The sequence below is a fragment of the Triticum dicoccoides genome, chromosome 1B, assembly GCF_002162155.2.
Source record: "Triticum dicoccoides isolate Atlit2015 ecotype Zavitan chromosome 1B, WEW_v2.0, whole genome shotgun sequence".
In the NCBI taxonomy this organism is placed as follows: Eukaryota; Viridiplantae; Streptophyta; class Magnoliopsida; order Poales; family Poaceae; genus Triticum; species Triticum dicoccoides.
The window spans coordinates 422,740,170-422,765,850 of NC_041381.1; the positions used below are offsets into that span (position 1 = coordinate 422,740,170).

General features: G+C 44.1%; 1 protein-coding gene and 1 long non-coding RNA gene across 7 annotated transcripts; one reads left to right on the plus strand and one right to left on the minus strand.

The window, feature by feature from the left end:
• Nucleotides 1–5,877: 5,877 nt before the first annotated feature.
• LOC119338834 lies at nucleotides 5,878–9,018 on the minus strand. 6 transcript variants are annotated; one of them, XR_005164114.1, is made up of 6 exons: nucleotides 8,882–9,018; nucleotides 8,028–8,806; nucleotides 7,439–7,938; nucleotides 6,784–6,989; nucleotides 6,267–6,368; nucleotides 5,878–5,926 (listed from the first exon to the last, which is right to left on the minus strand). It is a non-coding gene; the product is annotated as an uncharacterized LOC119338834 (long non-coding RNA). The 6 variants fall into 6 exon arrangements; XR_005164117.1 differs by lacking the exon at nucleotides 5,878–5,926 and having other exon boundaries at nucleotides 6,181–6,368; nucleotides 7,439–7,775; nucleotides 7,857–7,938; XR_005164119.1 differs by lacking the exon at nucleotides 5,878–5,926 and having other exon boundaries at nucleotides 6,181–6,368; nucleotides 6,784–6,938.
• A 1,121-nt stretch (nucleotides 9,019–10,139) lies between these two features.
• On the plus strand, nucleotides 10,140–16,517 carry LOC119338853 (oxysterol-binding protein-related protein 1B-like). The gene is made up of 10 exons (XM_037611074.1): nucleotides 10,140–10,729; nucleotides 11,858–12,211; nucleotides 12,896–12,983; nucleotides 13,640–14,064; nucleotides 14,337–14,492; nucleotides 14,730–14,897; nucleotides 15,242–15,382; nucleotides 15,464–15,700; nucleotides 15,784–15,897; nucleotides 16,085–16,517. The coding sequence occupies exons 1-10, from the start codon at nucleotides 10,382–10,384 to the stop codon at nucleotides 16,280–16,282; spliced, it is 2,229 nt and encodes a 742-aa protein (XP_037466971.1). The 5' UTR covers nucleotides 10,140–10,381; the 3' UTR covers nucleotides 16,283–16,517.
• Nucleotides 16,518–25,681: the final 9,164 nt, after the last annotated feature.

Below are 25,681 nucleotides of genomic sequence, written 5' to 3' on the forward strand. Positions count from 1 at the left end.
AGAGTTGAATGGTCATATCTTCATGCCATTATGCTCAAGTTGGGTTTCTTTGAAAACTGGGTAAATATTGTCATGGGCTTGGTCACACAGTTTCCTTTTCAGTTATGTTCAATGGCAAAAAGTTAGAAGAGTTCAAGCCATCTCGAGGAATCAGACAAGGGGACCCGATATCTCCATACTTGTTCTTGATAGCAGCAGAGGGCCTCTCGTGCCTCCTAAAATCCAAAGACGAGTCATCAAACATGCATGGTCAACAGGTAGCACATTCTGCGCCACCAGTAAACCACCTCCTTTTCGCTGATGACAGCCTGCTGTTTTTCAAGGCCAACAGTGTGGGTGCTACCGAGGCGAACCTAGCTCTGGAAGCTCACTGTCACGCTTCAGGTCAGAGGATCAATTATAATAAATCTTCAATTTTTTCCAGCAAAGGGGTTCCAGATAGTACACGTTTGGAGATAAAAACGATGTTGAATGTTCCAAATGAGATGTTGAATGAAAAATACCTTGGTATGCCGTCTGATATTGGTACTTCAAAAAATGGGGCGTTCAAGTATCTGAAAGATCGACTTTTGAGCAAGGTGCAGGGGTGGAGCGAGAATTGCATGTCTACGGCGGGCAAGGAGGTCCTAGTAAAAGCAGTTGCACAATCGGTCCCTGTCTTTTCCATGTCATGTTTCAAGTTACCGAGAGGTTTATGTGAGCACCTTAATATGCTAATCAGGAAGTTTTTTTTTTTGAAACGGCTAATCAGGAAGTTTTGGTGGGGCTCAAAGGAAGGCAAAAGAAAACCACACTGGGTCTCTTGGGAAACTATGACTCAGCCGAAGGGCATGGGCGGCCTTGGTTTTAAAGATTTTGAACTTTTTAACCTGGCTATGTTGGCAAAACAGGCATGGCGACTTTTGCAGGAACCCAACTCTCTCAGTGCCAAACTACTAAAGAGCATATATTATCCGAATGTTGATATCCTGCAAGCCTCTTTGGGGGTCATCCAAGCCAGATATGGAGATCAATAATTGAGGGCCGTGACGTCTTGAAACAGGGGCTGATACGGCGAGTCGAAAATGGTGCTACCATCAACATATCGATAGATAATTGGCTCCCAAGGAAAGTATGCTCCGGCCCTATGGGTGCATTTCGGCGAACCCACCGTAGCTTGTGTCAGAATTGATAGATCCAACTTCAGCGAGCTGGATCAAGCAAAGGGTGAACGAGGTCTTCATGCCAATGGACGCTAATATCATATTGGGCATTCCTCTCTATACTCGCAACATAGACGACTTCTGGTCGTGGAACTTTGAGACCAAAGACACTTTTTCAGTTAAATCAGCATACAGAATGCTTTCAGAAACTAAACAGCGCCGTGAGGCATGGCTTAATGGGGCACCAGGAACGTCATCGTCCCAGTCAGAGGAAGGGATGTGGAAAAAACTATGGAAAACTGAAGTTCCTGGCAAAGTCCGGATGTTTCTATGGAGATTGTCAAAACACTCCCTCCCCACTGAGGATGTGCGAGCCCACCGCCATATGACAATGTCTAGCAGCTGCGGGCTATGTGCGATGCCGGATTGTGGAAACATTCGCTGATTCAATGCACAATGTCCAGATGTGTATGGGCCTTGGTGGATGAGGAACTTGCACATAAAATGATGGCGCTGACAGAGCCTAAAGCGAAGCAATGGCTATTTGCACTTATTGAGTCCCTCACACATGATGAGTTTGTCCTCCTGTCGATTACATTGTGGTCAATCTGGCACGCGAGGCGCAAGGCGATCCACGAGGGGATTTTTCAGAGTCCTCAAGCAACACAGACTTTCATCAACAGATACCGTGACGAGCTTAATATGATCCACCCGACAGTAAGACAAGCAAGTGCACCTACTGCTCCCTCGGGACCGCAACGACCCAAGGCACCTCCGGCGGGTTTTGCAAAAATACATGTTGATGCTGCAGTACGACCAGGGAGAGGTGGGTCACCAGCAGCAGTTTGCCGTGATTCAAACGGAAATTACCCAGGGAGTTCAACCCTAGTGGTGGAAGGAGTGGATGATCCGGCTTCTCTGGAAGCTTTGGCATGCAGGGAGGCAATGTGTTTGGCAGAGAATCTCCTTATCAACAACTACATAGTGGCCTCTGATTGCAAGCAAGTTGTCTCTGATATAAACTTGGGTAGTAGAGGGCAATACGGTGCCATTCTGTCCGGGATCAATCTTCGAGCTACCCTTTTTCAATGCATTTTTTCTTTTGAGTGACGTGCTGCAAATTATGAAGCACATAGTCTAGCCAGATTCTCTCTTAGAAGGGGACTGGGGCGCCATCTGTGGTTTGGCCAACCCCATGACCCATCTTGTATCCCACTCTCTGTGGATTTTGATTAACTAGGAAAATTACCCGTGCGTTGCAACGGGGAACACGCTAGTAAAACATTGTCATGGTGTGAAAACATGCATGAAAAAAATGAAAGGATTATACTCCCTCCGTTCCAAAATAAGTGTCTCAACTTTATACTAAATTTAATATAAAGTTGTACTAAGGTTGAGACACTTATTTTGGGACGGATGGAGTATGTGTTTTTACGTCCTCGTCGTATCTGGATTGACGCCTTTTTTTACTATTGTGTACAATGACATGAAAGTGTACATACCATTGCCTAATATCATATCCGCCTTAGGAGTATCGTACATTATATTTTTCATCTATATATCTTCTGTAAGAAGTAAGATCATGGTTCGAATAAAGTTGTTCACGCTACCATTGCTCGTCATATAATCTCAAAATAATATATGCATAATCGAACTCGCCAAGATAAAGACGAGATGTTGTATTTTATGATGTTATGTTTTCTGCACATGCAATGGTAGTTTCCTAGGAAAATAATCTCAGTAAAACAACTGAAATAAAAATGAAGGATATTTTACCGGGATCTGATACGAACGTCAATAAAAATAGATCAGACTACCATCAATTAACACACACACACATATGGAATTGTGCTCGATTTTTACTCAACGTGGCAAAACAAAAAATCTGCAAATGAATGATAATTGACGAACTGTTATTAGGGTTGAAATGTGATTGCTATGTGATTTGAGTATTTCCTCCTAATTTTACTTTTCTGTCGATCATCTGGAAGAAAGACTGCTATATGTTTCTAGTGATTTGGTCAGAACTTGAATTCCATGTTATATATGCAGCACTACATGATTGCCTTAACACCCCTTTTTAAGAGTACATGTGCTAATCTGATAATCTAGATCAAAAATATGCTAATGTTGGAACCAAAATATGCAAAAGAACGTAAATTACAATATATACATTGAAGATAAGTACTAAAAACACAATTCCATAACGGTGCTAGCTGACTTGTATTATTCTTGTAGCATAATACTGCTACTGCTTGCTTGTTTGATTAACTACAGGGCCAGTATTTTGATTTCACTTGAGAAAGTAAGTGAATCTTCTTCTGATGCATGATACCACCTTTTGTGTTCATCATGCACTGTGTTTTTTTCCAGTTGTGTATAAACTAAACTGAAGCTATCAGTTAAATGTGAGATCGACCAAAATGGCTAACAAAATGATGCCAATTTATGCATTTGTAAACATCTAGCGTGTTGCAACTAATTTTCTCGGCTCTCTTTTTCTGAGCTGCAGGTTGACTCCCAAACAAAGCAAAGTATAAAAAAATAAAAACAGAAGGTTGACTCCCAAACAAAGCAAAGTATAAAAAAAATAAAAACAGAAAAATACATGTAAGAACTAGGGATTGAACCCAGAACTCCCCTTGCAGCCGTGAGGCACATGCCACTATGCTACACAAACACTTTTGGCATACAAAGGACTTTCACCCGTAATAAACTAAAGCCAGCGGCGACTTGAGAAGGGAAAAAACGAATCTTTTTTTTTTCACTTACCGGTGGCAAGGGGGTAATTATTAGCAACTACGGGGGTAATTCTTATGACGGACGACAGAAACCCAATTCTTTTTATTATTACTAGTACAAATGCCCGTGCGTTGCACCGGGCGAAAAAGGCACAACCTGCTTCATATGCCATTGTGCATCATTTTTATATTCAATTTTAATAAACAACAATAAAAGGTTAAACATGGAACTTTTTTATTTTTAACAAAAGTTAACATTTTCATAAAAATTGGAACACTTATTTAAGATTAGTTAATGTTTTTATTAAAGAACATTTTTTGAATTGATGTTTTCTTTTAAGAATGTTTTTTTCATTTGTAAATGGGGAAAATAGTAAAAATGGAACTTTGCTTTTGGAAAAAAATTAAGCTCTTTTAGAAAGTGCGAACATATTGTTTTGAAACAAAAAATTTGTGAAGATATGAAAACTGTGAAGATTTTTAAACTTGTTTTTAGGGTATTTTTTTACATCTTCACAGTTGACTTAGATAGAAGGAAGCACAAACTCATCTTCCTTATCGTCCCCATTCTCAAGTCTCCTTTGTCGAAGTGCTCTATGCCGCTGCAACCACACCCCTCTTTGGTGCCCTATCCGCTGCGTTCGCCTTGTCCATCACGAGCCCTGCCAGCTACAATTGATGTTGATAAACTGTTTCGTCAAAGCAACATATATGACCATGGATGTGAATGAAAACATTAAAAGGCGACGATACTACTTTTTTGCAGAATAATACACACCACCGCAATCAGGGAAGTCCAGTTAACGATTTGCATTGAAACTGAAGCCATTATTGAATAGAGCAAATAAACTGCAACTTTATGAATTCTATTGACTCGTATGTTAGTCACTGTGGTTCTGCTCATATGGTCCATATAGCTCAACATCAGGAGATGCAGGGGGCGTTTGGATTGCGCCCCAATCAGCCCCGCCAAAGTCAGCCACACCAAAAAGTTGGCGAGCAATTTTGCCACCAAGATCTCGCCAACGCATGGGCATCGAACTTAATAGAAATACCAAAAATTTGGCGTGGCTACGAAACATAGGCGTCAATCCAAACGAATGCCCCTGGTAGCGGTCAACGCCAAAAAATTGGCAGGGCGTCCCGCGGCTGCGATCCAAACAGGCCCGCATCACTCATTATATATTGGGTCTTCAACAGAATCAAATACATGGCTAGAGTTGTCCTGAGCTTGATGCTTTTTGAACTCTGCATCTGCTATTCTATAAGTTAGCCATGAACAAGGTTTGCTTTCAGCGAAGGAATATAACAATAATAAGAGCACCACATCAGCGACTAAAGGGTTTGATTTCAGTCAAGGAACATAGCATTACATCAATAGCAAAACATGATTATATTTGTGGAAATAAAATAATAAGAGCACGGCAACTGCTAGTAAAAGCAATATTATCCAACATGATAATTTCAACCAGTACATAGGACCACCATCAACCACAACATATAAGCAATATTATCCAACATGATAATTTCAACCAGTACATAGGACCATCATCAACCACAACATACTGTTAGAGTACGTACACGTCTACATTTTATGAAAGCTAGAAACTTAAAGTCATCTATAGCCAACAATTTTTAATTGACCCTACTGGTCTACATCCAGTCTAAAAGTACCGTCGGGGATGCTAGCTAACAGAGAAGCTTCTTTTTTCAGAAATAGAACACATGTCCTGTTTCGAGAAAATGGAAGTTAACACCACCAAGTAAATCAATCTTGAAAAAATAATAAAGTTTCGAGATGACCCTACATTATCAATTTACACAAATGTATGTCATATCTTTTCTTACATATTCATATTGGAGAATAAAGTCATCCAGGAATAAACAAAATGTTCAGATTATCAGTTTTCGTTAATATGAAACCTTATGAATCATATTTCCTCAAGTATGTACGTCTCCCAGCCGCGCGTCAACACCTTTCTCATGTCCAGTTTCGAAGCTTCGCCATTCACCACGACACGGCCGAGCCGCCGCCATCAATTTCTTTGAAAACTTGGATAGATAGATTAGATAGATATACAGTGCACCAAAATAGAATATATTCATAGGAAAAGTAATGAATACACCTGATATCCCAACTCTCAAGAAACTTTTGTGGTAAAATAAAACTAACACATACCATGGCTATCCAACAGTACAGAGTAGTTAGTTTATCTAACAGCAGCAAAAGTGCACAACTTATCAGTTTAATACATGAAAGAATATTTAAACTCCAACAATACATTTCATAACCCCTCTTCTAACCCATTTAGACAAGCTGTACTAAATCGTACTATAGCAACAACGACAAGGGAGCATCATTCAGCAGTAGCAACACACATACCGAGGGCATCAATGCAGTTCACATCTTGAGGGGAATTCTCTGCTTATTGCCCCTTCCTCCAGTTTGCATGTGACAAATTTCAATGTAAATTTTCCTAGAACTCTTGTAAAAAAGAGAGTGGCCCAAATTAGAATTTTATCCCGAAAACTCTTAACTTTGCATAATAGAACAAAACTAAAAGTTTCAGATCACATCATTAAATATCTTCAAGGATAGAAAAAGAAAAGGAAAAAAAGGAACAATGTAGTCTGTTGATTTTCTAATTTCATTGATCAGCAAGAATGCTATTTCATTTTACAACAAAAGAAAGCAGATACAAGTAGCTAGATACATCAACACTATAAATGGACAAACTGAACTGAAGACTACCTTGTGGTCCTTCCAAAATTCTTTCACAACCCAAACCATGAGATAAAGTACATCAAGGCTCTTACAGAAGACTTGCAACTAAATTATTAGTAATTATATGAGCATCCCTTTTCAGAGATTTAGTAAGGAGAAAGAAGAGCAGTGGTACCGCATCCTTTCTCTGGTCTCCAGGTTTAAGTGGAATGGCGTTGCGGTTGCCATTGTTGGATACCTCCTACGTTTGTGCTTCTGCTCGTCTGGTGCCTAGCTCAACTCTAGGTAGCTCAAATCTACCGAAAAACAGCTCAACAGCGTCTCGTCTCCCTGCTTGATTACCACAATTCAGTTCGAAAGCAAAATCAGGTCAAGATCACCCTGCATAGTAGGAAACAATTGCAAATTGAACAGAATTCCATTGAAACATAAATAGGTTATGACTTCACCAAAGAAACATTAGGAAGGGAAACATGAATGTTATATATCTTGAGATGAACCGCTTCATCCATGAATAAACTCCAATATATTATTATTGCTCGTATCTCGCACTTATTACAGAAAGAAAACAAGAAAGTACTATGGTCTCGCAGGTAAAAAATATCAGCAAACATTTCTCTATTGCTAATTACAATGGCTATAAAATTAGTTAATACAGATTAACACTGATAAATAATCTAGAATGTACGGCGCATCATCCTTTCATTTCCCCTGCTTGATAAAAAAAATGAACCAAGCTTATCTTCTTGTTATATATGCCTTGGTGGAGCTCAAAGAGTCATGTCTGTATCAGGAAAGAATAACAACTAATACCACCGCTGAAGCAATACCTTAAGATAGGCACAGTAGCAGCCTGGGCATCTGCAGGAGTTCCTTCTGCTTGGACTTTCTTCCAACTCATGTACCCTTAGTCAGTCGTAGGCACTACCTATGCAATTCTGAATTTGCATCACTCATTTGAATCTACCTTCACCAGTACCTCAAAATCATAAATTTGTGAATTCATCACATATACAGTGCAGAAAACTATCTAATAAAAAACCATATTTGCTGCACCATCATGCCATTGGGTTCTAGTAGTGCAACAGTACTGGTAGTCGCATTAGTAGGCTCAGCGCATGTTTGATTTACGCCGTGTCATTCACTTTGAACGGAATAATTTCTGTGCTGCAAGACGTACTTGTGAATCAATGTATTGCTCACCGTACCCACAATCCACAATAAAAGAAGCTGGGATCAGACACTTACTTTTGGCGTATTATATTCATCTCTAGAGTGGAGACACTGATGTACCATCTCGTAACTAATGACAACCTGAATGCAAGCATACCTACAGCGAAGGCAACTTAATACATTGTGTACTGATAATTATCAGGAATCAGCTGTAGCATTTCTTAGTTAAGAGTGAATATGTCATACCCAGAAAGTTACTGTGCGGATGCATTCCAAAGTCCAGCAGCATCAAAAGCATGAGCATATACATGAAGCACACACAAATGAGCTGGCCCAAGGTTAACAGAGAAAATTACTGGAAAAAGGTACGGACAAAAGGACACACAGGGCAATATAAAGCTTTTAGCAGAAAGACACTACTTGAACAATTGGTGCATGAAAAGATCAATAATATCTCTAGAACAAATATGGAATCTGGTAGCATTCATTCGGTATAATCTGAACATCAGAAATTACAGAAAGTGAAGTATTCTTTCAACATCAATACCAAACATCCATTGTACCAAACCAAATCAAATTTGGTAAGCTGCAATCCATCAGTAGCAAGCTGAGCCTCTTTGCATCAAGAAGACATATGACAAAAGGGATATGTGAAAGAAGGACTTGTGCTTGGGACGAAACACGCGTATAACCTTTGATGATTAATCATCAACAAACACATATAAGAGAAAATATGCCATGACTAAAAAAATTGCAGCGATAATCGTGCTTCCAATCTGTTAATGGTAAAGTCAGGTAGTTTTACATTCAAATCTAGACCCTATGAGCCTGAATCAAAAAACATATGTGGTTGTGCATCTGGTCATCCAATGAAGAAGGGGCGGCAAGGGGAGGGGATAGGATGGGGACAAGATAAAACCTTGAGTAGCTGCAGGTCCTTGGCGTCCTTCACATCTCCGTGAAGAAGCACTTGACGGCGGTGACCGTGGTGGATGGGGAACTCCCATGGCGTGCTCCATCTGCATCTGCAGTAGAGGATATGAAGAGATGGTGAGGTGTAGGGGTGAAAAACCCCAGCCAAGAAGGAAGGAGGGACGAACCTGGGGCCGCCGGAGACGCGCCGGCGAAGCCCAGCCCGAAACCCTAGCCACGGGGGTTTGGTTGCGAGCGGACGTTAGAGGCCGGGAACGGAGAATCTGGAAGGAGGGGAGGGAGGCGCGGATCGTGGGGGGCTTGGGGGCGTGCTGCGCAGCGTCGGAGCTCGCCGGAAGCCGGCGGCGCGGGTGGTGTTGGTGCCGAGGAATTCGTGGGCGAGAGGGAGAGAGGGAGAGGAGTTCGTGGTCAGTTTCTAGCCGTGTTTTTTTTACAAATTTGTTCGGATCGCGGGTTGATTACTCCAAATGGTAGGGTGTTTTGTGTAAAAACGAAGCGTTTTCCTGGTTAACCACTTAAAATAGGACTGCGGCTTGAATATCAGTAAAAACAGAGACTTTTGTGCAAAAATGCCAGCGACGTACCACCAGAAGCGATGCGTGGTTTATTAGTAGGTAAAGATAAAGAGGTAAAGATAAAGATAAAGATTATTAATTATATATTATATTATATATTATATATTATATATATTATATTATTAGGTAAAGATAAAGATAAAGCTGGCTTAATCCTAAAAAAAAAGCCAGCTCCGGGAGGGAGTCCGGCGGCCTATTCGATCGATCATTCGTGCGATATCTCGTGGATACAGGTCTTGTCGGTGCACGTGCGGATGTATTGGGTTTCCGGTTAGGCTGGTGCGGTTGCCATGTCTGTGGATCCACCAGGTTGGAGCTAGGTTTTTTTTTTTTTTGGAGCCAGGTTGGAGCTAGGTATAGCCACTGGTAGAAGACATGGGGTCCGAACGCTCATGCGCGTCGTTGGTCCGCGACAGGAGACGCGTGCCGCTGGTCCGTCATCGTAGACATGGTGCTGGAGGATGACGGCTGGTCCAAGGAAGGTTCGACCGATTGCGGAAACCAGCAAAGCATGGACCACTACTAGTAGGTTAGCTAATTAGCAACAGGAGTATATGTAGCTGAGTTGCCAAAGATATACAGTACTCGGGCTCCTGTTAAGCGTAATTAACGATGGAGAAAGCACATTGACGTCTAGAGTACTATCAAGCGAGCCTACCGTAGAACGCGATGACACGCGACCACGCAACGCAAGGCGTACGATCGCCCGTCGACACACCGCGGCACGAACACGATGCTCCGGTCGACCTGACTCGACCAACCACGCACAGGGCACGCGTCCGGGCTCGGGAGCCGGCAGGAGAGGGACACGAGGAGGGAAGGATCGCGCGCTCAAAGATGCCGCTCCAAAAGCGAAGCAGCAGAAGTGAGCGTTAAGCACAAGGCTCTGCGCCTGCGCCGCGCGCATCAGAGTCTCCTCCCTCTCCTCCCATTCCCATCTCAACCCACCTCGCCAGCCTCCGCAGCTCTGCTCGCCACCGCAACCGAACGAATCCAATCGACCCACCGCGTGGAGGCGCTTCTATAGGCGGAGCGGCCAATAAACAAACCCAGATGGGGACGCCAGCGGCGTGAGAGGGGGCGGAGGCGACGATGCGGGCCAGTGAGATGCACCCGCTCTGCTGCCTCGCCGCCGACTACTGCCCCGGGGGCGGCGGCGCCGACGAAGACGACGGGGACTGCTCCCCGCCGCCCGCGGACGGCGCGGCGGTGGCGGGGGTGCTGTACAAGTGGACCAACATCGGCAGGGGCTGGCGCCCGCGCTGGTTCGCGATCCGCGGCGGCGTGCTCGCCTACTCGAAGATCCGCCGCCGTGTCGCGGCGGAGGAGACGCCGCCGCCGCCGACCGAGCCCGCCGCCGCCGCCGCCGCGGGCGTCAGAGTGATCGGGGGCGCGGACCGCGGCGCCGGGGAGCGGCCCATCGGGTTCATCCATTTGAAGGTTTCGTCTCATTTCCTCCCCCTCCGTTTCCCGTCCGCTATGCTACCATGATCCCATTGCTTACATAGATAGCTTCCACACATTTCAACTGGCGATTCAACTATTTTTGGTTTCCCAGCGATTTCGTAGGTCTTTTTTTCTTCTCATCAACAAAACGAGTTGGTATTTCCGCGTCGCTCGGATCGCGGAACAGTTGAACTGCACCCCGTGCTCCCCGCCCTGGTGCCCCCCCGCGAGCGCGCATTGCCAGCCGCACATCGTCGCGATCTACGGCGGAGATTTTCTTGCAGCCGGGGCTATCTGTCGCTTGTGTCGGATAAAGAGAGAGATGCCTTGCTTGGATTGTAGCTGGCTTTTCGCTAGCCGCGGCGAGGATCGGCTACTAGTGCGGAGTGTGAAAGAACAGTGTCTGCATCGGCGTGCTACAGAGGAGACCTTGTCGCCGCGCGGGCTCAGGGGAGGAGGGGCCGACAGCCGACTGGCCGGCCGGCGAGATGCTGTAATTCGCGGCACGCGGATACCCGGCTCTCCCAGCTGTATTTTGTTCAAATGGCACGGCACCGGCCCATCTGTATTTTGTACAAATGGCCGGGCTGATGGGTTGGCGCCTAGGTTTGTGTCGTACTAGATGGATGTCCGTGAGTTTGCTTGGAACGTGGGGTGGTACGGAGCATCTGTCCATCTCCATTTAAAGGGGCTTGCCTTTTTTCCTTCCCTGATGAGCGGTCTCTTGGCCTTGGCTGCTGCTGGAGTCAGCGTCCTTTATGTTAGCCTGTCCTTTACATGATAACTGATCAAGTTATTATCTATAGATGTAACACTGAAATGATATGACATTACAGTGCTGGGAGGATTCTGTAGTCATTTGAGTATATGGATTACTCTTCATTGCTCATTATTGGATTTTAAATCCTAGGAGACTGATCAAAATATTGTGTTGGAAGGAACTGAAGTATTTGTTGTCGTTGGTCTATACGAACGTGTAATCGCCGCATGAATATGTAGATAGCATGGGGCATCACTGTTTTTAACTATAATTTGTGTGCCTTGAACACAAGGGCTTATACTTTTTTGCTTAAAGTGCCAGTCTGGTTGCTAATTTTTGTAATTCTTCTGAACTGTTTGTAGATCTCATCATTTAGCGAAAGTAAATCAGATGACAAACGGTTCTATATCATCACCCCAACCAAGACACTTCAGCTGAGGACAGGTTGCGTTAAGGACCGTGTGGCTTGGATTGAAGCACTTGTTTCAGCGAGAAGTGAATATTCTCTTGGTGGTATTTTACCAAGTGACCGGAATGGTGGATCATTTTCTACAGAAAAGCTAAGAGATCGCTTGCATGCTGAAGGTGTTGGTGCAGAAATTGTTAAAGATTGTGAGCAGATTGTTCATTCGGAATTTTCACAGTATCACGTACAGATGAAACAGCGCTGTGAATCGTATTTAAGCTTTATCGGCAGTCTTCCACGAGAACTTGAGGTAATGCTTCTTGGAACCCTGTGATTAGACCAGACAAATCATGCACTTTTTGGTAGGCTTTCTCTTTTTCTTCAAGCAAATAACGGTGAAGGAACTTGATGGTCATACTCACCAACTTTAGTGATGAATGAACGTTAAGAACTTGCGGAACCCTCTTTAGAACTATATATATCCAATTGATGTTCTTAGTTGTGCCAAAAGATGACTGGATATTTTTCTTCCATGTGATGGTCTTCCTTGTATTCAGCAGTCAACCTTTATCAGTAGCTAATTACTGCACTTGCTAGCAATATTATCCCCACTTTGGTGTCCTAGGACCACCATCTCAGCCTCTTGCAATAGCTTTAATAGTTTTTGCTAGAAGGTGACACCACCAATGGTTGAAAACCCTTTTAGAAGTTTTTTTTTGAGCAAAGAGACCCTTTTAGATGTAAAGATGAAGATACTCAACCTGTTATAAATGACAAGGAAACCCAATTGTGGTTCAGACATTTCCTCATAGGCACTGAAGTTGTAAAAAATATAGTTAAGGAAGGTGAGTTTTATTTTCTTCAATTTTATGTAATAAAAATAGCAAAAAAGATTGTTTGGAGTCTGGGCCAGAACTCAAATAATAAATTGATGGTATGATATCTGGTATTCTGGTATCGTGAAATCATCTGCTGACTTATTGTGTTCTCTCAGGCAGTTAATTCAGAAGATGCAACTATTCATGGTAATCCACAGTCGCAGTTGTTCAAGCCTGACTTTTCCAGCTCTGGAAAATGTAGTGGTACTTCTTCTTCTTTTTAGTTTTGGTTTTCTCTAACAGTTATGACTAGCTTTAAATAAAAGTTTACTTGTTATTTTTCATGCATAATTTTTCATTACCATGGTAAACCTTTACTTTGGATTATTTTCTATTAGTTTCTCCAATTACCTGTGTTTTTTCTTCTGCTGTTAGAGCACAGGTGTGAAGGTGCTAATTCGCATTTTTCTTGGACTGCTGAATTGCTGATGTTAGACTGCTTCTATTATGGATTTTTCTATTCATTTCTCTAAGCACCTGTGATTTTTCTTGCACTCTATTTTACCTGGACTGCTTCATGGCTGGTGTTTCTGGAGAGATTTTTCCTTAATATAGCTCCATTTGATCACGCCAAGAAAAAAAATTCAAGCATAACTATTAGTTTTCCATCATACGTAGTTGAGAACGATTACCAGTGGGGCAGTGACTATCATTGCCCGTTCGACATCAACATTTGAAGACCATGGTAGAAATTCAGGCATAGTTGACTGTTACAACTCATCTATGTTTGTTTGTTAGATTAATCTGAATACGTAGACCATGCATCACTACATCTTTATTTGGCGCATTTTCACTGCAAACACTTCTTCCATCTCTAGTTTATTTCTGCTCACTACCTACTTTTTCTTCTTTGCCATCAGAATACAGCAACACAGAATCTTCTGAAGATGCTGGTAAACAAGAAATAGAGAAAATGTCAGATGAAGATGAGTTTCATTTCTATGATACAAGGCAAAGTTTTAGCGACGGTGTGGCTAGTCCTGACTTGAAAGTGAGATACTTAAATTATGGGAATGAAGCTTGCAAATTTGGTGACTCATTAGCTGCCGACAAGACCAATGAATATTTATTATCGTCTGCGAAGAGGCGCTCCAAGTTGCCTGAACCAGTAGAAAAGGAGAGAAGTGTTAGCCTTTGGTCCATGATCAAAGATAATGTTGGCAAGGATCTTACAAGGGTCTGTCTTCCTGTTTATTTTAACGAGCCTTTGTCGTCTCTTCAAAAGTGCTTTGAAGAGTTGGAGTATTCCTATTTATTGGACCGTGCATACGAATGTGGTTTAAGGGTATGCCTTTCCTGCTTTCTTCTGATCCAAATACCATTATAAATAAATTAAACATCAGGAAACATTACTTTGCACATGGTTGAATTGCTGTGCATGTAAAATCTGTGTGTAGCACAAGCCGAGTAGCATGCACTTTGGCTGTTAAATTTTGCAGATAATGAAGTTATTTTTTATTCCATCAACATTAATATCTAAAATACTACATAGTGGCGTTTCATGTGTACTTATCCCAGAATTGTGTTGATAGTAATGTCTTTTGCACATACGTTCAGGGCAATGGTCTGATGAGAATTCTTTATGTTGCTGCCTTTGCCGTCTCTGGATATGCTTCCACAGATAGCCGTCCCTGCAAACCTTTCAATCCACTGTTAGGGGAAACTTATGAAGCTGATTACCCTGAAAAGGGAATACGTTTCTTCTCTGAAAAGGTTAGTCTGGTATACAACACATCTGTATTCTGTCATGCGATCCAGTGCACAGTAACAAGATCAAATTCATTTGTAAAGAAATGATAGCCAGGTGGTACGAAGTGTCTTGAAATGTTGTTTGATTAAAAGCATGGTAGTGACATACATGGATATGATGACAGGCCTATTAAGAGTTTCGTTGCGTTTAATATGACACTCCATCTTTTAGTTAATTTGTTAGTTTATTCTTGGCACTAGGTTAGTCATCATCCGATGGCTATGGCATGCCATTGTGAAGGGAAAGGTTGGAAATTTTGGGGAGACAGCAATCTAAAGAGTAAATTCTGGGGTCAGTCGATTCAACTGGATCCTAGTGGCATATTAACCCTAGAGTTTGATGATGGAGAAACTTTCCAGTGGAGCAAGGTACAGATTCTTCACCAAAGGCGCTCATACTATTTTAGTTGTCCATGATTACCATTCTCGAAATAATGTTTTGATGTTTGCCGATTGCCCATGCTTTTTTAATTTGTGAGTATAGCATACCTATCCTATTCTTCTAGGGAAAAAGCCACAGGGCCCAGCTTATTACTGTTCCTGTTCTGCATGGGTTGTTTTATGCACCCCGATTCAATTTCTACCTTTAGATATCATGGTTTCATTTATTACTAGAAAACACTGACACTACTCACATGAAGCTTGGAGATGTGCAAGAAGAATTGAATATCGTTTTGAATTAATACCTATAACAATTTTCTTTTCCTTGTAAGGTTACAACCACAATTAATAACCTTATCATTGGTCGAGTATATTGCCATCACCATGGCACAATGAATATTAGTGGAAACAAAAAATATTCATGCAAGCTGATGTTTAAAGAGCAGTCTTTCCTCGAACGTAATCCTCGCCAGGTATGATGAACAATTTCCATCAGACTTCGCCCTGTCCCTTTGCTTATGTAGATTGTACTAATATATATAATTCTATGCAAGGTTCAAGGCTTTGTTAAAGATGCTGATGGCACCAAGGTTGCATCCCTGATGGGCAAGTGGGACGAGAGCATGTATTGCGTTGTTAGTGATGATGCTTCTAAACTGAACTCTCATACTTCACATCACAGCGCTGGCGCCACCTTGTTGTGGAAGAAAAATGAGCCTCCAGCAGATCCCACTCGATATAACTTGTCATCATTTGCGATTACTTTAAATGAGCTGACTCCAGGGCTTAAGGTAGAGATACAACATGCATTAAATAGCTCGTTATTGTCACCTTTTATTATCTCTGAACCTAAAGAACAATTTCGTCATTTTAGGAGAAGCTTCCACCAACAGATTCAAGACTCAGACCAGACCAGCGACATCTAGAGAATGGGGAGTACGAAAAGGCCAACTCTGAGAAACTGCGCCTCGAGACCAGACAACGGATGGTATAATTACCCTAGTTCTTTATAGTGTCCTACACTTTCCTTTAAAACTACATATTGCTTACCTTTATTCACATTGCTGTACATGGCACCACGTCCGAGTTTTTCATAGGGGTAGTTGCACTGAAGAGCTACCTGTCTGGTCCTTATCTGCTCTAACTGATGGTTATTTCTTGTTCCTCTTAAACAGGCAAGGAACATGCAGGAGAGTGGCTGGAAGCCAAGATGGTTCCAAAGGGACAGCGAGCATGGAACATACCGCTATGTCGGAGGCTACTGGGAGGCAAGGGAACAGACGAAATGGGTTGGATGCAGTGACATATTTGGCAGTTTCTGCGATAATCCAAAGCCGCGGGTGTCCACGCTGTACACCAGCGCGAGTGTCTAAGGAGGAAGTAGTAGGCGTTGACAGCATATTAATTTTTCAAGGTACATAATCGATTGGTTCCTCTGACATCTATGGTACAAAGAAGAGCTAAGATGTTCTCCTTGTTGTCCTATATACATACACACGCTGGGACATTGAGCGCAACCAAAACTCTAATTTGATATACTGGTATACTTTTGCTAACATTGTTGCTGAAATAGTCAATAATATCATTCTTCCATTTCTTGGATGAGAATGCGGGACAACTATGATTAACTTACTGGTGAGGAGGCTACATGGTGCAAGTTTAAAATATTATTTACTCCATGAATCAAAGTGATGCTTAGAGTGATGCGTTTTTGCATAACATAGTTAAGTGTGCGGCGAGAGATCTCATCTCAATCTCAGTTCTTGGCAGTAAATTGGATTGTTGATGTAACCTCAAATTGAACTAACTATCATGAGGAGCTGATAGCGTTTCTCTGAAGTGATTTGATTATATGAATTCTCTGATGCGGATCATACTACATTCTATTGGAAATCAATCACCCTGTTAAAACAAATCCTTTGTTTTTCTTTTGATGTTTATCACACAAACTTAAATCCCATAGAATCTGAATGGGCACGACATTTCAATCTTGTGTATTTTTCATTTATGTGTTAATACAATCATGCAAATAAAAAAGGCCAGCATCTAACGCTTTTTTTTAGGGAAAGCAAAGCTTTATAGATCAACGACGCTCGGGCATATCGCCCGACACGCAAGAGGCCACTTTGGGCGGTACAATAGTATCCCACTCGACAGCCGTGTTCGGTGGGCAATTACACCCAATTTGGGCTAACTCGTGAGCGACAGTGTTCATGGTTCGTCTACACGCAGTTACACTCCATGAAAACCACAGTTTGTCTACACGCAGTTACACTCCATCTGGAAAACCACAGTTTTAGCTGGAACTTCGTATCTTCAATAATTGCTGCGTACGGCGAGGAATCTACTCGGTGAGCATCCATTGCCTCGGCCAGCAGCTCGGAGTCCGTCTCAAAGATTGCCCGGACAACTCCCAGGTCAGCCGCTGTGGTTACCGCCGCAGTTAGCGCATGAACTTCTGAGCCAAAGGCATCAGACACCTGGTCTTGTCGTCCCGCTCGAGCAATGAGGACAGTTCCAGAGTCGTCTCTAGCCACCACGCCCCATCCACTAAAGGAATCGCCCGGTGAGAAGGCACCATCCAGGTTGAACTTTATGGTGTCATCGGCCGGCGGCTGCCACTGCCCGGGGGATTGTTTCGGCTTACCTGGGAGGAACAGCTGCTCATATTCAAGGGCGTCACAGCGAGCTCGTCTCACAATTTCTGTGACCTGCAGAGGGAGCTCTCCTTCTCTGATTTTGTTGCGGTTGTTCCACCATTGCCACAAAAAGCATATGATTAATACTCTTTTCTTCTCTTCTAGTCCCCATAAGGAATCCAGCATTGCATGCACGCTCCCAATCCCTTCGAGGCGGCTCCTTTCCAACTCCAGCCCCAGCAGCCTCCACCCCTCCTTTACCACCTTGCATTTTATAAACAGGTGCCCACCATCTTCATCTACTCTCCCACATAGGAAGCATTTCACCGAGTCAAGTTTCATGCCACGCCTCGACAGGTTTGTGCATAGGGCTAGAGATTCATGTCGTATGTGCCAAACAAACATCTGCAGTTTTACTGGACATGGCAGTTTCCATATGCGCTTCCAGCTCGGGTCCATGATTCTATCCAAGTTTCCTGAACCTCCAGTGCTTGTACTCGGCCCACCGGTCCTGGATTGCTTGTTCAACTCCATTTGCAGTTTGTATGCACTCCTGATGGAATGCTTCCCCTTCGGATCGAAATGCCACGCGACAAAGTCCTCGATCCCGTCTCTCAAGGGGATCTGCAAGATATGACGAGCGTCCTCCACGCAGAAAGTGTCCTTGATGAGTCGCTCGTCCCAGCCACCTGTGATCGGATCCATCAACTCGCTCACATAAGTCATTAGGTTGGCTCCCCTTGGCGCGATCACCTGTCTGGACCAGGGCCTAGGGATCCATGGGTCCGTCCATATGTTGATCGTTGTCCCGTCTCCCACCCGCCAGATGCAACCCTGCTTCACCACCTTCAGCCCTTGGAGGATACTACGCCACGAGTAAGAAATACCATCTTGTTCAGTTGCCTCCAGCGCCGTGCTATTCGGAAAATAGCGTGCCTTTAGGATCCTTGCACATAGGCTCGAGGGGTTTTGCAGAATCCTCCAACCCTGCCTCGAGAGCATTGCTATGTTGAAGGTGTGCATGTCTCGGAACACTAGCCCACCCATGGCCTTAGGTTGTGCCAGCTTCTCCCAACTGAGCCAATGCAAGGGGTTTTTCTTGTCTTGTTGGCTCCACCAGAAGTTCCCAAGAAGTGTATTCAGCTCCATGCAGAAGGTTTTAGTCAAATCGAAGCATGACATAGCAAAGGTAGGAATGGCTTGTCCAACAGCCTTCACTAGGGTTTCCTTGCTCTCTTTTGCTAGGAGTCTTTCTTGCCATCCATACACACGTCCACACATGTTCCGTTTAATGTAATTAAACGCTCTCTTTCTTGATCGTCCCACATGGACGGGAAGCCCGAGGTATTTTTCATTCCAATCTTCATTATGTATTCCCAAAGCAGCTTTCACTTCTGTTCTGTCATCCTCACTTGTATTAGGACTGAACATCACTGCGGATTTCTCTGTGTTTATACACTGCCCGGAGCAAGTTTCATACAGTTTCAGCATGTCATTTAGCGCGGTTGCTTCTCGTTGTTCTGCCCTGATGAGTAGCATAGAGTCATCTGCAAACAAAAGGTGGGAAACAGATGGTGCCCTCGGGCAAACTTTCACGCCATGTGTAACACCTCTCTGTTCTGCATCTAACAGCAATGCTGTCAAGCCTTCTGCGCAAATAACAAACAGATAGGGGGAGATGGGATCTCCTTGACGGAGTCCTCGCTCGGGACTGAACTGCTGCGTTAGTTGGTCATTGACCTTGATCTGGTATCGCACCGTCCGTACACATTTCATGACAAGGGCAGTCCATCTCGAGCTGAAACCCAACCTGTTAAGCATGGCCTCCAGGAACCTCCACTCCACCCGATCATACGCCTTGCTCATGTCTGCTTTAATGGCCGCAACTCCACTCCTCCCTCTTCGTTTATTCATGAGGTAATGGGAAACTTCATAGGCTGTGAGGACATTGTCCGTAATGAGCCTCCTCGGCACAAACGCACTCTGGTGCTCTGAAATCACTTCGGGTAGGATCAATTTAAGCCTATTGGCAATCACTTTTGATACTAACTTGTAGACGACATTGCACAAACTGATTGGGCGGAGATCCTTGATCCTCTTTGGGGTTTTGACCTTTGGAATCAGGACCACCATGGTATCATTCCACCCCTCGGGTATGTCTCCACCGTTCAGCACCTTTAGGACTTCCTCGACTACCTGATCTCCCATAAAATGCCAGTGGCGTTTAAACACAATCGCTGGCATCCCGTCCGGGCCAGGTGCTTTGAGATCACCAATGTGATCAAGTGCTGCTTTCACCTCCTCCCTCGTATAGTCGGCCTCAAGGATTGCATTCATAGCTACTGAAACGCGTGGCTGCACCTTATCCAGCAGTTCATTCAGGCGCTGAGGATTGGAAGATGTAAAAAGGTCCTGAAAGAATGAACAAACATAATTAGTTAAGGCCTCTCCTTCCTCCACCACCGTCCCATCCTCCCTCCGAATCTCCTTAAGTCTGTTAGTCCTCTTCCTTGCTGTTGCTACATACTGCAAATACTTGATGTTCTTGTTCCCCCCTCGCAGCCACCACATGTGTGCCCGCTGCTTCAACTTTGCGTACTTCTTCTCTTTCAGAGCCTCTAATTCTCCCCTCAGTCTTGCCTCCTCCAGGATTTTAGCTTCAGAGACCGCCTCCTTCATACATCTCTCCAGATCACCACGGGTTTTCTTAATCCTTCCATCTAGCTCGCCCACCACCTCCCTACTCCATTTGCTCATGTCCCTAGCTATACTCCGCAAGCCACTACTGACACATCTCCTTCCGTCCTCATTGCTCCTCTCCCACGCACTCCGCATAATATCTTCATATCCCTCTTCCTGCAACCAACGGGCTTCAAATCTGAAGCTACAATCACTCCTTTTCCAACCCTTTTCTTTTCCCTCTAGGTGCACAACCACGGGTCGGTGTTCCGAATGCCTTGGATCTCCATTCACGACTATATGGTTCGGAAAGGCACCACACCACTCATTGTTTGCAGTGGCCCGATCCAGCCTCTCACAGATATATGTCCGCAGGTCCCTACTGTGATTTCTCCAGGTATACACGTCTCCTTCAAACCCTAAATCGCTCAAATCACAAGCATCCAATGCGTGCCGAAAGTCATTTAGGTAGTGTTGCGGGCGATCTGCACCTCCAAGCTTCTCACTACTTGTGAGAACTTCATTGAAATCACCGAGACAAAGCCACAGGCGACCATTCTGTTGTTGTTGTTTCAAAATGCGCAAAAGCTTCCACGTCTCCTTCTTCCTTTCCATCACAGATTCTCCATAAACACCGGTGAGACGCCAAATCATTCCATCCTCCCGTACTATATCCACATCCACGTGTCTCCGTCCATATGATCTCAAAGAGACATCCACACCCCTTCTCCAAAACAAAGCTACACCCCTCCCACTACTTTCATCTTTCCATGCTACCATGTTGGCGAGCCCCAACATCCACCTGAACCTGCCCAGCTTCTTCTCATTCAACCGAGTTTCACACAAGAACAGAACATAGGGAACCTCCACTCTTCCTAGCTCAAGAAGAGAACGAACTGCTGGGCCATTCCCGAGTCCCCGGCAGTTCCAACTTATGATTTTCATTGCTCCCGGCGGGGCTGCTCCCGTAGCCCGGCCGATATGTTTGAGTTTTCGTGCACCACCGTTGCTTCCTTATTTGTCTCCGTCAGATTTTGTGTCATTGACTGCTCCTTCTCTTCCTCCCCACGTCCATTCTTTGCAATGTATCGTCCCTCCACACTCATCTCCTCCCCCCTCTCTTCCCTAGACTAACATCCAGCTTGTCCTGACTACCTAAATTTTCTGGGCGGTTCAGACGCTTGAACTTGTTGCTGTTCTTTACTTTCGCCACAGTCTCCATAGCCACTTCCTTCTCGGTCCTCATTGCTTCCCCCTCCTTCCCCGTCTCATGAGGCATACAGTTCTTATCCGCATCTTTAGCACCATTTGTAAGCCGCCCCCTTCTCATTAGTGGAACTGTGATCTATTGCCATCTGGGTTGGTTCTTGTTCCTTCTGCATGAGCGGAGGTTCAGAGAATTGGATGCTTCTGACTACCTTACTCCCCTCCTCCCCACCCCCCCCCCTGAATTTTGAGTGGACTAGATACCTCCTTCTCTTCTCCACCCTTCTCTTTTTCATTGCTTTTTGATGCGTGCTCTTCCTTCCTCCAGGAGAGGGCATTGCTTCCTGAACCCCTAGACCCACTGCCCCAGCCATATCTCCTTGTTCTCTCCTGACTACTCTCACTTCCACTATAGCTCCTGCCACCCTGTCCTTTCCCATAAGCTACAACATCAAGTTTCCTGAGATTTGTTTCTTCCGCTCTCAGCCATGGCCCATACTGTGGCGCTTCTCCCTTAGGAGGTTTAAGCCTACACTCCTTTTCTCCATGTCCGATTACACCACAAGTATAACAAAAATCAGGCATATATTCATACTCAAACCGGCACCACAACAACCCCTTCTTCTTCTTCTCGCCATCCTCTCCCCCTCCTACAGTACCCCCCTCTCCATCCTCATCCACCCCCTTCTTGTCCCGATTCAACACAAAGCCTCTCATCAGGGGTTCTTGTATATTCAGTTTGACTTTGACCCGCAAATATTTGCCAATAGCATTACCATCATGCCCCACATCCACGTCCACCAGCTCGTGGAAATCAACACCAATCCTTTCTCCTGTCGCCCTATTCATTTGACCCAGAGGTAGGCCATACACACGGATCCACATAGGAATCAAGTTGAAGTCATATTCATCCACTGTCTTGTCTGGGTCAAAGTTCTCCATTACCAACAGTTCTTTGTCAAACCACCACGGGCCATCCTCCAGCGCTCTTCTCCATCCCGAACAGTGTTTGTCTCTAGTTCCTTGCATTCAATCCCTTTGATCGGGCACCAGATTCTTCCCAAGGTTTTTCCGATCACTCCCACCCGCGCTGGCTTCTCCGAGTAAAGCTTCCCCACTGCCTGGGGATCATCCGCGCCCCATGAACTGGCTTTTACCTTCTCCACTTCCCCTATCTTCATCCCCCTTTTCTCCGCTGCTGACAGCTTCAGTCCCCTCATCAACCCCTCGATAGCTTCCATTCCCTCCCCCCTCCTGGACTTGCTGAGAAGCCCTAGGGCCTGTTCGTGGTGTACGACCGCGATCCTAGCTCGCGGAAGGCTTTTGGTGGATGGGACAGGTTGCGATGGTGTGGTGACGTCGAAGCGGCGACGGCGGCGGTGAACGGCGGTGTGGACTTTTACCAGAAACCCTAGCGCGATCGGGATCGCCCTCGGATCGCCCGTCCATAAGTTACGCTAACCACCACCGAAACGGGGTGGACTCTCAGCATCTAACGCTTGTATGGACGCTAACAGAGAAAAAGAACAAAGAATTTAGAAAGGCATCTAAGCCCCCTGGCAGTTTGAGCCTGTGATGGGATGCGAAAAATGAACCCCTAATCAGACACCAGGATTCGATAAACCAACCGCTAACTGGCTAGGAATCTTACCCTGGCACCCATGCTAAGCGTCCGCATTAGGTGCTTAGAAAAATGCTTAGTAAAATAGACCAAGTTTTTTTTTAAACATTAGTGCTTATCTCTATCGAGGGGGCCTCTGCCATGTCTTTAGTGGGCCGCGACGAAAATGGCAAGCGATGGTAGCTGTTTAGGGAACCTTCTCGGAGGTTCTGTTTTCTTTTCGTTTCAGTTTTCTATGTTTTTCTTTTGTTGTTTTCTGTCTTTCTTTTACGTGTTGGTCATTTTAGGCTCGTTTGTTCCTTTTTTTCCTTTTGTATTTACATGTCAACTTTTTTCAATACACATTATATAATTTTCTCACACACGCATAACATTTTTACATAGACATTGAACATTTTATAAATGCACGATGAACATTTGTTTCAGAATAAAAGTTTGAACATTTTTTTAGAAAGTTGAACATTTTCAAAATACACGTTCAAAATGTTTCAGAATGTTATGAAACATCTTTTTAGAAAATGGGACGTCCATATTTTTCAAAAATGTGGATATTTCGTAAATGTGATGTACATTTTGCTGAATTGCGTGACATATTCTTTTTGGATTACGTGAACATCTTTTTACATGGTATACACATTTGAAAAAAATGCATGGACATTTTTCTGAATGTTACCAAGTATTTATTTTAGATCGCCATGTATTTTTTGAAACACGTGAACATTTTGAAATGTCAGCAACATTTTTTTGAATGTTATCAAGATTATTTTAAATTTGCACGATTTATTTTACAATGTGTTAATATTTTTCTAATGCGCTGTTATTCTTTTATTTTATTTTATAAAAGGTACTCCCTCCGTCTCATAATGCAAGACGTTTTTTGACATTAGTATAGGACAGAGGGAGTAGTTTTGAAGCATGTATTTTAGATATTTTGAAATATAAACTGAAAAAAAACCTACTGTACATACCTACGTGCGCGTGCGTCAGCATGTAATTGTGCACTGGCCCACGGGTGTGCACTACGTACGAATTTTCCTGTATTTGGCTCCTTATAAGCGTCAATTTTTTTTTTACCGGTTAGGGCATGTACAATGGTTTTATCTTAGCAATGCCACGTAGGATATATGATGAGGTGGAGGAGAGAGAACTCATAAGAAAAGACTTGTCTTCTCTTATTTAAAAGAAGACAAGAGATGATCTCTTAGCATAATATGTCTCACCACATTTTTTAAGAATTACTAGTTATTGAAGATAAGGCTAAGATATGACCCATTCTAGACAATTTTTTTTTATCATCTCTAAATCATATACAAGACTTAAGCTAAAACTATCTTATCAACCATTGTACATATGCCCTTATAAGCGCCAAATAGCAAATTCCAAAACGCACGGCACAGCTGCGATGTTCTGTGAGCTGGTCGTAATCAAATCCATGCGACTGGGTTCTCAAAAATAAATAAAAATAATGTCGACCATTCTCTCAAGAAAAAGGTAAATGTCACCCAGCACGAAGCCAAGAATTGTTCTGCGTTTCCAGAAAAAGCAGAAATTCTTTTTTCTTTCAAGAAAAGAAGAAATAAGTACTACTCCTTATTACCGTCATTTCGCCATTGAGCACACAGGTGTCTTTCGCTTGTTTTTCCTGTTCCACGCACGAGAACATTGCTTTTATATGTTTCAACGGGATAATGTTTCGATTTGAATTAGTTAGCTCCCGCAAAAAACGTGAACATGGTCAACCAGAAACAATATGTATTGTACATTTTGAATTAGCTCCACGGGCCTCCAAGACATGTCATGTCACGCGGTAGTAAGGGAAAGGGAAACGCTTGTATCCGGCAGACCGGCTGAAAATTGCGCCAGTCACGTCACGGGCGTCACTCGTACGCATTTTCAGTGGTGGGGCTCGTGCACCACCCTCCCCTCATCTTATCTTTTCAGAGGCTCAAACAACCACATCCACTCCTTCCATCTCGTGACGCTTCCATCTCATCCGCTCTATAGCTCTGCTACACCTCATCTCGCACGCCGCCGCCAGAATTCTCTGCCACCGGCGGTGCGATGCCGGCCGGCCATGGCCAGTACCCACCTTATGTTTCTTCTATCCCTGCCATGGCTGCTCCACGAAATGCCACCGCGGCAAGCTGCGCCCGCGGCCGCGGTGTCCAAGGGTGCTGGAGACGGCGCCGCAACTCCCAACGTTGACCACGCCGACGTGTGCTGCAACCATGGTGGCAAAACGCTGGAATCATGGCGGAGGATACTTGAACTGGCCGAGCCCAGTGCTCCGACGAGGCGGCGATTTTTTGGAGTGACGAAGTTTTTGCTAGAACCAGTCATCAGCGGTGCTACAACCAGCCACGCCCTCTCGCCGCGGATGGTTTTCTGCTGGAACTAGCTACATTTTTTGTTATTGTTGGAAACAACCATTTTTTTTGCTACCACCGGGTTGCTTTTTTGCTGGAACTAGTATCCATTCTTGCTACCATTATCTCTATTTTCCTTGGAAACAACACATATTTGCTACCACCATATTTGATTTTTGCTGGAACCAGCGCCTAGTTTTGCTACAACCGGCTTTTTGAGTTTTGTTAGAAGCAGCGATCACTCCCCGGCCATGTCCAAAT